Source organism: Equus caballus, chromosome 31, assembly GCF_041296265.1.
Source record: "Equus caballus isolate H_3958 breed thoroughbred chromosome 31, TB-T2T, whole genome shotgun sequence".
In the NCBI taxonomy this organism is placed as follows: Eukaryota; Metazoa; Chordata; class Mammalia; order Perissodactyla; family Equidae; genus Equus; species Equus caballus.
In genome coordinates, this window is record NC_091714.1 from 15,409,519 (window position 1) to 15,422,168 (window position 12,650).

Sequence of the window (12,650 nt, forward strand, 5' to 3'; positions counted from 1 at the left end):
TTTGACATATATTGTTGATTCATTAACACTGAACACACTGCCAGCAACGCTGTAACTCATGCCTGAATGAAGTTTATCTAACAAGTATATTTTCTCCATAAGACACATCACAGCCTTCTCACACTTGGGAACACTAGACAGCACTTCAGCACCATGCTTGGGGGATCATTTTAAACAGCAAAATCACTCACAAAAAGCACAAAAATGCAAAAAACATGGCACTAGCTAGACCTAGAACAGGACCCTTGGTTACAGTAGGAGAGGTGAAACAAGAAGGCAGAGCATTGCCTTGTCTGACCACAGCAGGGAAGGTGCATGTTGGATGACTCAAGTTTTTCACTGCTCTGCACACGTCTGCAAATGACCAAGAATGCCACGAGTATTGATTTTGGGCTTACAAATAAATTTTAGCAACAGGTCAATTCATAAATATGGAACCCGTAAACAACAGGTATCGACTGTACTTGGAAAACCCCGTGGAGTCCTTCTTTCCACTTTTATTCCTGAGGGAAGGGGATTCACAAACTCCCCACATTCTTCCATTCATATCTAAAGATCCCTTTCTGAATGGCCTTTCTCCCAGACAGGAGACCTGAGCGCCTCAGTGTAACTGGTGCTCCCTGCCCACCACCAGCCATTCATGCAACTGACAGCTTCTCAGCACTTTCACGTGCTCTGCACTTTGCTAAGGGCTGAGAGAAATACAGTGATGAATAAGACACAGCCTCTGTTCAGACCAGTACTCAGGGATTCCTCCTATTAGAAATCAAAGGGGCTTCAGAAGGTCCCACAAGTTTTTTTCCAATAACTAAAGAAAATAACTTCTCAACGTAACTAAATTGTATCTTGTACTCAAATTGGAGGGTACATCCTTTCTCACCAAATTGTTTGAAATATTCCAGCAGAAATAAATACAACTATTTGTAAGGTCATCAAAAAAAAAAAAAAAGCAGAAGTCAAAGTTAGCATAAAGGACCCTTAAAAGCAATTATGTTTCTAACAATGTTGCACTGTGAAAGTTTAACCAAAAAAAAAAAAAACACCATTTAAAATATCTTCATGATATTTTATCTTCATGATATATGTAAAATGAATCATGGATGCACCTATGATTGTTCAAAAACAATCATTTTCATTGACAGAGGGGGAAATTACAGTCAGCTTTAAATGCCTGCTACAAGTTCATATGGATCTAGGACTCCTGAACCTGGTCCACCAGTAGCCAACAGCCAAGGCTGCTCTTCTACTTCTGTCCATACCAAATGCTCATGCAGAAGAACGAGGTGTTAGGATCTCGCTCACTCATGCAATAAGATTTCCTGGCTGCTATATGCTAACACTGACACATGAACTGCTAGAAAGACAAAAATGCATTTTATTTCATCTTGGTCATCGATGACTTACACAGTCTGGAAGGAGGTAGCCCAATGAAAAAATGATGAATGAGCTGTCAAAGCAATTCCACTAAGAGAAAACCTCTTCCTGATTTTCTTTTAAGCTTCTATCCCCAGAAACCAGAAAGAATCAATTTTGAAACTTTTAATATAGTTAATGACACTCTGGGTTATGAAGGCATACTCTTACACCACTGGCTTTCCCACGCTGGATAAGAACTCTGTTGAGCCCTGTTCCAAATTTCATTAAAATAACAGATGAAACAGGTCAACAAAGAAATAAACCAGAAAAGGTGGAAGGAAAAATCTGGGGATAATACTCAGATGGAGCAATTAAAATAGAAAAGGGAAAAAGAAAGCTTGACAGGGGAGGAGAGGCCAAAAAAAAGTTGAAAGGAAAGAACACTAAAAGTAAAGCAAAGAAACAAGAAAACATGAGAAAGGATGGTTAAAAAAAAAAAAAAAAGATTGGCGGAGGAAAAGGGAAGGATGCCAATGCAAAAAATTAGTTTTTCTAACATCATTTAGTTGCAGGAAACTAAAAGAGAATCGTCTTTTACTTTCAGGGTCTTAGAAGAAATCCCAAGTCTTTCTGTGGGAAAAGTGAGTCAAGATGCCAAGAAAACTGCCTAGGAAGTAGTGGCTGTCACATGCACGTCGGCTGCTGGGGCCCTGCACATGCCATGGTTTGGGAACAGGCAGAATGAGCTCGGCCGGAGGATGTAGGCTGGGAGTGGAGCCACAGCCTTCACACCAGACAGCCCTGCAGCTCCCAAGTTGGAGGTGAGATTCTGAACATTCACAGCAGAGGTCATGTGCCTTCTTGGAGTTGACAACATTTGGGGAACTTGCCAAAAGAAGAACCCTATTTGACTTTCTCGAAGACTCGTTTGGAAATCTCTAGTCCTGAACCTTTCTTAATGACCTTTATCAACTTTAAGTGAACTTCTACAGTATCCCCAAGCATAATTCACAGGAGCTCCATAAAGGAGAAAATTACAAGACAAAGTAGCCTGCTATTTCATTAAAGATGACATATTTGATAAAGTAGAAGATGTTACGGGAGCAAACTAAGGACGCAATTGGTCCCCCTGAAAAGCTCAGAGGAGAAACAAACAAACAAAGAGCCAGGCTTGTCTGGATTTTTCTTTTTTAATTTTATGCGTACCAAGTATAGGTACTTATTAGATTTACAGTATTAATTTTACTAATAATGCCATGATTGAAATTTTTGACTATTTACTTAAATTATAACTACACAAAAACGACCAAAGTACATTAAAAGGATTTTATTCCTGGAGAGAATAAAGGTCTCCAGGCTATATAATAGGCGTCCAGAAACACTACCTACCCAAACTGACACCAACACTTCATTGCCACCATTATCATCATCCTCCTCACCATTGCCACCACCACCACAATCACCATCATCCACCATCACTTATAGGAGTCAGTCACACCCTGATTTGACCTAGCTTCTTGAAAGCATACTTTATTAAACTACATAAAATTTTGTTAGTGGGAAACAAAATAGTTGTCTTTCTATCCTCCTATTTTTGAGGGGGGATGAGGAAGATTGGCCCTGAACTAACATCTGTTGCCAATCTTCCTCTTTTTCTTTTCTTTTCTTTTAATTTTTTTGGTTGAGGAAGACCGTCGCCAAGCTAACATCTCTGGCAATCCTCCTCCACTTTCTATGTGGGACTCTGCCACATGGCTCAATAAGCAGTGCATAGGTCCACGCCCAGAATCTGAACCCAGGAACCCCAGGCCACTGAAGCAGAGCACGCAAATCCAACCACTATGCCAGCAGGCCGGCCCCTCTCCATATTTCTAATAAGGTCTAAAAATATACACATAGTCAAAACTATTGTTGATTAATGCAAAACTTCTCTCCTAATTCCTAATAATATTCTTCAGCGTGCAGAACTCAGCAATTGTGGTTTCTTCCCTCATGAGATCAAGAAGATCATAAAGGTGCTCCCCTTCCCCTCCAGCCCACTTCACTCCTCAGATTTCTGACAGCCGTCAGAACATAACTCACGTCTTAAGGGGATGTTTTAAGGATGGAGTAGGCGACAGCTCAGACACAACTTTTACTAAAATGACACGATCCATCAATTCATTGGCAGAGTTTAAAATATGAAATAAAACTATCCGATGACTTTGATACTCAGCTTCCTTTCTAAGAAATCCTGTACACTTTCACTTTGTTTGGTTTGTGTTCAAGTGGGTGTATTTCGGAGATTTATACAGCACGTTTTTCTGGAGGATGCATTTTGGTTCTAAACAGTTATGGCCACTCTGTTTTTCTTTCTTCGAAAAGCAAACTGAGACTTGGAATTAAGCTAAATGACTAATTCGCCCTATCCATGTAATGCATCCTGGAAAAGAAGGCAATACGCTTAGCCCGTTCATCTCCCCACTGTGTTCTTCTAAAGTTACAGTAAAAATAATCCTGAAGTCACAGGGAAGAGTTAGATGTAGGAGTTTTGTGCTGAGTTTGCATTTTAGAAAAAACATAATTAAAATTCATATATTTCCTTGTGTAAAACTATTTTCACATAATCAGGGTTTTGACTTTTGAAAAACATATCTATAAAATAAGTGTTCTTTATGACAACCCAGGCTGCAAACAACTATTGTAGATGGTGATAAAGATTTTATTTAAATTTGGCTTCCACAGAAAATAATTTCATTATCATCATTCTATATTTGTAATGAAACTCCTGAAAACTTAAATCTGTTCTTCCCTACTGTTTTTCTAGCTTACAAAAGCACCAGAACAAATATTAATGTGAATAAAATAAAATATTGAATGCTTGTATAGCTTATGTACACTTTCACACAAACTAACCAACTTGACAAAATCACTAATGTCTTATCATTAATGGAAAATTTGACATCTTTTATAGTTTTTCCTGATACCTATTTTTCTTGCTATTGTCAATTTCTTGCCCCTGTCTTTTAGATCCTTAAAACAATAAGAAACCAAAATGCTGAACCTCAGTTTTCCCAAATTAGGAATGTGACTTCCTAAATAGATTCACAAAAGTAATCCAGGGGTCTAAATGAACTGAGCACGTGAAAGAAGATTAGAATAAGTGGCAATTATCTTTCAGGCGCTTTTTACCAAACAGGTACAAGCCACATGGAGTAGGTGAAAATGAAATGGGGATCGGAGATATGATTCGTTTTCAACCTAAAATACACTGAATCTCAAGGCAATCTGTGGCTTCTTGAACTATTCGCAGACGAACCCAAAGTGGCAGGCAAACAGTAACAATTTAAATGAATGAAAAATGCAAGAACAGAAAGAAAAGCGTGCTAAAATAACACCTAAGTACAAGGAAAGAATGATTGGAAACTTGAAAATGAGCCATTCAAATCTCTCCCTAGAGGTAAGCCTTGTTCAAGGTGGAGAAGTAGTTTCAGTCACCCGTGGATAAGTTAGTGATTCGAAATATGCATACAGCCAGTATACAAATTAGAGGGCATTGACTCTGATGCAAAAGGTTTGTGCGTTTGTCAAGTTTTTTGGAGAAGTGGGCAAATTTGCCCTTAAGAATATTGAGTAATAAAATTAAAATAAGCAGGGAGCATTAAATACTTAATTTGAATTTTAAAATTCATGGTGGATATAATTAAGGTTCATCTTTAGTTGTATTCAAACTTACTAAGTTGTTTGAACTCTAAAAAGGAACCCAGGATAAGATGATTCCCGGTTGCCTTCATCATGAAATTTCAGGTCAGATTCATCTTGCAAAGTCACAGCGTGCCTATTTACAAATTTATTCCCTCTTAATAACAATTTTTGGGGACATGCAACAATCTTTCTCACATTATTATATGTCCAGGGTATTTTTATGTATTACATTTCTTCATACAAAGATACAGCTGCAAATTGTGGCCAAATGAAGAAAGTTGCCATAGCATCTTAACGGTAAATGATGCGAACTTCACATAAATTTGCTGAACAACCCAGTGGGACATTCAGGCGGACAATTTTACAAATGGAAAAGTTAAGAATCAGAAATAGTTCAGCTTAATCTAACTGACCTAAAAACACTAGCTAATTTATAGGAGAAAAATAAAATAAAGATGATCAAAATAGCTTTTTGGTTTGTGTAGATAAAACGACCAGCCACTTACATAAATTTTTTGTTTTCTACTAAGCGTAAGATTTTAGGCTAGTAGCTTTCAACTTCTTTGACCTCAACCCACAGTAAGAAATACATTTTATATCACAGTCGGCACACACAAGCATGTTAAATTAAAACAAATTTTCAAGAAACAAAACCCCCCCTTACTAAATATTATGCCCTTCCAGTATTTTCTCATATTCTTTTCTCTTTTATTCCTTTAAAAAAATGTTCTAGACTCACTAAACGGATTTCCTGATACTCTGGGTTATGGCAAGCAGTTTGAAACACTGCTTTCGGCCCCCAAAACTTTTGATAACTACTTAAGAAAGTTAAAAGTTCTTAAAAGAGTCGAATCAATTCTTTTCTTTTTACCCAGTTATTCAAGCAGGAAAACTGAGAGGGAAAATTATTAAATAACATTTGTCTATTTGAAACCACACTTGTGTAGATGCTTCCCTCCCTCTCTGAGTAATAAGACGCAGAATTCAAACAAAAAAGGAAGGATGTTACGGGAAATAAACTATAAGGGAAAAATCATTCTAAAACTGAATTTCCACACAGAATCCCATTTGTGTGAGTTTTCTACTTTACTTTTAAAAGCTCCATGTCATTTTTTTCATTATTCTAAAAGTATTTGAATATCACCTAATGCAAAAAGTTTAAGATGGGGCATATTATAGTGCTATTATTTGCTACTGGGATGATGAACAATTTTGAATAAAATGTGATCCCCTCTTCATTTGACCATGCTCATGTAATTATTAGCAAGGCAGTAAATAACCCACCGACGAGCAGTCTCATTAGTGCCCATTGAATTTCAGTGGCATTAATCTGCAATAAAAGAACTGAAAATTAAATGGAAAAGAAAATAGTTTCTGGAGTCCACCATAAGGTTATGGAATTCATATCATACCAGTGCCTTTCTTCACATTAAGGAGTTTAAAATGTGTGAATTAGACTTAATCGTTATATTTTGTTCTAACACTTTTAAAAAAGTGGGCAGAATAAATTCTTTTTCTCTTTCTATTTTAACCCTGAATTAAAACAAGTGAAATTAATTTGAAACATGCCAACTTTTTAAAGTTTCGTTCATTGCTTGTCTTTTAGGTAATAACTGAGGCTGGACCTGCTTGGCTGCGGGATGCTCTGAAGTCTTTGAGGAGGCTGAGGGATACGGGTATGTGTTCAGATACCCCAAGTGTGTGCCCTTCAGGATCCTCTGAGGCTAATCTTCACTTTCCTCCTGTTTCTTCTGCTATAAATATCTCTGGACATAGAATACTAACTAGAAAACGGTCCACAGCTTGCCATGCAGAAGGGTCCGGGTGAGGGCAGGACGCAAGTCCAGACATCAGTGTACCTTCACGCAGTGCCGAACTCAGCGCGCAGCCACGTGGGCGCCCTGGGGCCACCCAAACCCACTCCAGGGTATCGTCCAGCGGTGGCCTAGGGCACAGGTATTCACAAACACCCGCCCTCCCCAGGTCCATCAGGAAGAGAAGGGAGAAACTGTCAAAAGGAAAATGGGAGAAGTGGGGAGGAGGAAAGTCTAACATCTACTAGGGAAAAAAAAATAAGGACGCTTAAGTCACAAAAGTGTCCCGTGTGTCCTGGACTGCCAAGGCTTCTTTCACAGAGACTGAAAGGTGAACCAAGCTGACCCGGCATCCCGCTCCAGGGGCATTCTCTGCCTGGTAGGCTAGAAAGGGAACTCAGCTGGCAGGAGAGGATTTCAAAACACTCATGGTTGGATATGGCATGTTTTAAACTCACAGGACACCTATCAATTCCCGGCTGTCAGAAGTCATATGCCAGCAATCTGCTTCAACAGGGATCCAGCCAGATAACTTGGAAATCAGAAACTTGTTAAGACCCATTCAACCCCACTATGCTCTCCTGAGGAGCGCAATTCAGTCCGAAAGCCCTGGAACTGGAACATGGGATGGAGAAGGAGGGGGAAAAGCAGGTGCTACAAATAGCGTCCCCAAAAAATCATCATCATCATCATCACCATCATCATCATCACCATAGCGGGCTATTTCCAATCCGAACTTCTAGATGAAAGGTACTTTGCGAGCACATTAAAACAACATTTTAAAATAATAATAATAATAATAAATAAAACTCTGAGCTCCGCTAACCCCAAACACCTCTAGCCTGAAATACCAAAGCGGGACATTTACCAGAGACTCAAAGAGCCTTGTGTTCATTTGCTTTGGGGGTTTCCCCTACAAATAACTGTTGCTTTGTACGGTTTTCCAACATTTGTTTGGTTAGGAAGCGCACAGGGTTTCGGATCTGCCTCTCACGCAGACGGCAGTGGGCGAAGAATAGAATTTGTTTTAAGCTGCCAAGGGAGAGAACTCAACTGTCAGAACGCGAGATCCGCGAATCCTCCCCGGGCCGGGCAGCGCGCGGGCCCTCGGGTGGCCGTCCCGCGGGTGCCCAGTCCCGCGGCCTGCGGCCTCGGGCGAGCTGGGGCGGCGCAGCCCCGGCCCCCGCTCCCTCCCGCCGGCCGGGCTCGCGCGAGGCCACCCCGACGGGTGCGGTGGGCGGCGCAGGTACCTGTAGAACGCCTGGGGGCCGGCCTCGCACACCGAGTAGCCGCTCGGCTCATTCTCCAGGTAATAGGGCACCTGCTGGCCTGGGGGATGCAAGTAGGGAGAGAGCTGCGGTGGCGGGTGCAGCAGCATCAGCTGGCTCGGAGACACGCTGTTGAGCGGCGGGAAGCCCCCCAGGCCGTTGGCGCCGAATGCCGCCGCCTCGGACCCCGGGCCGTAGGCGAGGCCGGACTGGCCGTAGACGGACGCGGAGGCGGCGGCCGCGGCGTTGAAGTCATACGCGGCGCCCTCGGGGTAGTCGTACACCGGGGGCTTGCTGCTCTCCACGTACACCTCGCCCAGGGGCCGCTCCAGGGGGATCTTGAACTGCGGGAGGTTCAGGGTCTCCAGCTCGTTCCCTTGGATCTGGTGCAGCAGGGCCATTCCGGATGCTTTGGTGTGGAGGGTCATGGTCATGGACAGGGGCCGCGGGCAAGGCGCATACCGTCTCCCCGCACGGCGGAGGGCTCAGCAGCCGGCCGGCCACCTGGAAGAAGAGCACAGCCCGCGGTTAGAGGCGGCGCAGCGCATGTCCTGCCGCGACACCAGCTCTGGCCCTGCCCCGGAGCCGGCCGTCCCGTGGCACTGGGCGGCCAGACGCGAGCAAGTGCAGCCCTGCGAGCGCGCTCCGCCAGCTCCCCGGGCTCGGGTCTCCAACTTTAAGTACTGGTCTCCCGAGCTCATATGCATCACAAAGGTGCGGGCAGCCGGCCAGGGGCTGTTGCCTTGCCCTGACATTGGCTCAAACTTCACTCCGGGCGCAACTTGTTTTGGAGCGATCCCAACGGAGCAGCTTCCCTGAACTTTACTTTACTTGTCGCTGCTGGATGGAGGCTGAATTTCCCTGCCGGAGGGCGGGGGAGCAGAGCAATCTCCTAAAGGTGGTCCGGGGAAGATGGAGCTTAAAACCTACTCGGAAGACTAATTCAGGGGCCGGCTCTCTCTAACGTGCTGCCTTATGTGCCCCGTGCCAGGCTCCAATCTATCTCTGTTTGTCTCTCTTTCTGTTTGATTCACTCTCCTAGTTGGCTGGAAATATGGCGTGTGTACATAGAATGACCCTGGGGAGGACCACTCTGTAACTGAGATATGGCAGATAGAATAGGGTGTACGGTTGCATATGCAGCCAGCCACAGACAGCTATATTTAGCAGCTGCATGGACTGACAGAAGGCATCCCGGGAGAAGGGGGTGGAGATTTAAGGTGTACGTATAGCAAGAGATGCGTTTTGTCATCAGGAGAACGCTGCCGGAGCTCAGTTTCCTTATCTGCAAAATTCTCCCAAAGCGGTCCCTTCTGGTCAGGACCTCCTGAGGTTCTCGCAGCCCGACTTGTCTATTTGTGTTGGACCACGGTGCTGTACTTCCTCCCACTAGGAATTCTCATGTGAATGATGATTCACAAAAACCTTTGGTTAGGCGCACATGGGTGTTCATGCCTGCCACAGGTTATGCAACGAAAACTTCAGAAAACTGAATATGAAATATGACCTTTTCAGACAAAACATAACCTCAGCTCATTAACCAAATCTTTGGCAATTATGTTACACTGTTGGTCTAACCAAGAAATTTTAAAATGCAATGACACATTTCTTGTTCTTTAATTTTACAATTGGACCTACTCGGTTCACTTGGGGTGGGATATGCAGAATCAAATATCCAGATAAAAAGGAATAGGAAAAAGTTTTGAACTGAATTAAAAGTAAAAGCATACACACATATACACACCATATATATAAACAAAAAAGGGGGTAAATATACTGTGCACCCATATTCTTGGGTAGTTTATACTTTTTCATCAACTTCCTTTGCCCCAGCCTAAAAGACTCTGATGTGATCATCAGACACAACCATGTATACCTTGCCATAATTGCCATCCCAAACACCCAGCAGAGTACCTGACAAATTATTCATGGCATTTAAAGATGCCAAGGTTGCTGTTACTAATAACAATACTTTTGGTTATTTTTATACTAATAAGTACGCGTTTTACCTAATTCTTACAAGAACAGACAGACTATCTGGGGACAATATGCAGAGTAGCTGATTTCATATGAAGCTAAAATTGAGCTTAGCATCAGTAACTATAAATTATAAGCAAAGAAAGGGTTAAAAACACATTAGGTGGATCACAGATATTTCTCTTTATGGCCAGCAACCATTACTTTCCAAAGCAATTTTTTTACAGATGATTTCGTTTTCGTAAATCACACTTCCAATTTGCAAATGTCTTTTTTAAACACATGCAAAAGCACTTCCTAGGGCTCTTAAGAATCTGAACCTGCCAAATTATATAGAAATGGCACAAAGAATCCTACAAGTCTTGGAAGAAAAAAGAGACACACACATCAACCCATGGATAACAGCAAGTCCTTCTCTGCCTGCTAGGATACAGACACCAGCCAGAAAGGTAAGTTGCTTTCTCAAAATGCTAAGCCTACAAAGAGAGAAATCAAAACAAGCCTACCCTGCTGGATCAAGAGCGTCTTTCCAGAAATGTTCCATGGGCTTGGTGAATCAAGGGCTTGACAGTGAGAATGAAGGAAAGAATGTGCTCGCATGTGCGGGTGGCTCCGTGTGTGAGCACCGCAGAGCGTGTGTGGATGTGCTTGTGTGTGGAATGGCAGGGATTGGGGAAGCAGCCAGTAGGCAGGGCGCTGGGCAGCCCCTCCCGGCAGACGCAGCAGCTGGGCTGCTGCACAGAGCTGGATGAATGGCAGTGGGGAGTGAGGAGAAGCTTGCTGTCAGCTCCTGGGGAGCAGTGTGACACAGCTAGAGTCAGCATTATTGAAGAGAAGCAAAACTCCAGCCTCCTTTGCTCCTTATCCTGGGAGCCTGGAAAGTGCCCCATGCTTTCCACTGCCACCCTAAGCAAGAGGGAGAATGGGCTTGCCGTAAATCATAGGCTTACGGCTAAAATAGAATGCCAGTCAAAAGTATACGGCTATCAAATTTACAAAATGTAACATGGGCGGTTTCTCCTGAAGAATATAATTTAACAATAAAGGCCTTCTGGGATATACTTGGATCACATGCCTTGCTGGCCCTAGCCCCTAGGCTCTGAACAGACACACTATTGCCATGCCTCCGATTGCACCAGGAAACCAGACTTTGGAATAAATGTTTTGGCATTCTAGGGATGTGTTTCCAGCTGAAATATAATATTCCTCCACCTCGTCGACCAAACCCACAAACCTTTCCATGAAGAGCTCAGTTGACCGCTTTCTGTAAACATACAAAAGAAATATAGTGTTAAAAGTATGGAGTATGGAGATAAGACAAAGGTGGGTGTCTTTGTTTTAAACTGGTTTTAGGCTCTCTGGTTGTACTAGTGTCAGTATGGGAAGGGGGCTCTCAATCCCCAGCGATGCCCACATGGATCCACCTGGTCTTCAACTTTTCTCTAGACCATGATACTAACACACGATAATAAGCTACTCCTAGTGTGCCCTCGCCCAGGCTTTCAGGACATGTGACACCTAGTGGACCCTTTGCTGCCAAACATTAGTCACTGCCTTGGGTATTAAATGACCCTAATCGCAATGCCAGGAGTGGCCAGTCTCTGGCCATGGGACCCTATGCAGTTACTAAGAGATTTATGAGTGGCTCTTTAGACCAGTACAAAGAAAGAAGTAAAAAGTTATTTTTCCAAAAATTACAAAAATGTTAATGATGTCATAATGCAAAAATAGATCTTGTACTTTAAAGGCCCATAATATCGGAGCACAGAGGAGCCCTCTCCACAATCAGCAATAAAGTCAAATATTGAAAAGTAAGCCAGTTATCCTTTGTATGCGGGTGACGATGGTGAATCCTAACTCCTCGTTTGGGTCAACGTGGCCACCCATGCACGAGGCCCGTCCAAAATGAAACAAAATGGTGCAATGAAGGGAGGAGAGAGAAGGGAAGAGGAAGGAGAGAAATAAAGAAGGAAGGAGGAAGAAAGAAAGGATGAGGAATCTGCAGGTCTTCCCCTTGAGTGTAAGAAGGACAGGAAGTCTAGCTCTCTCTTCATAGACTTCGATTATTATCAGGCTAACAATCAAAGTTACTCCAAGATGTCCAATAAAGGCAGTTTTCTGGAACACTTTCTCTCCGGCATTCTCTTTCTTCTCCTTTGTAAGATTCATCCCTCAGGCTTGGTGATAGAGGGTAGAAAAGGATGTTGAACCTTGCCAATTTTCTTCCAGTGCTTCTGCCAAACAACCTCACAGTCCATCTCCCAGCTCTCTCCTCTTCTTTCTCCACCCCGTCACACTGGATGACCTCACACCCTGCCCTGACGTCCTGGCACTCACAGGCGAAAACGATCAAGTCTGTTTCTCTAGCTCCACCCCTAAGTGTATCTCCAGACCCAGCTTTCCAGCAGTCTCCTGGGCATTGCTGGCTTGTTCAAAAGATGAGTCACCATTCTCTCACCACCCAAAATGGTGTTCCTCTCAACTCCCGTCTGTGAACACCGTCACTGTCCCTCCAGTCACCCAGATTAAAGTTTCACAGTCTTCTTTGAGG

General features: G+C 43.2%; 1 protein-coding gene across 9 annotated transcripts in view; it reads right to left on the reverse strand.

Moving 5' to 3' along the window:
- ESR1 (estrogen receptor 1) overlaps positions 1 to 12,650 on the reverse strand; it is a 344,709-nt gene that overhangs the window by 241,198 nt on the left and 90,861 nt on the right. For 3 of the 9 annotated variants that reach the window (XM_023632847.2, XM_070256166.1, XM_023632845.2), the window contains exons 1-2: positions 10,606 to 10,755; positions 8,105 to 8,626 (exon numbers count right to left, since the gene is read on the reverse strand). In XM_023632847.2, the coding sequence (XP_023488615.1) occupies positions 8,105 to 8,556 (452 nt within the window). In that variant the 5' untranslated portion in view covers positions 8,557 to 8,626; positions 10,606 to 10,755. Of the gene's footprint in view, positions 1 to 8,104; positions 8,763 to 9,052; positions 9,164 to 10,605; positions 10,771 to 12,650 lie in introns of those variants that run through there. The other 6 variants (XM_070256168.1, XM_070256165.1, XM_070256164.1 and 3 more) reach the window with 4 other exon arrangements.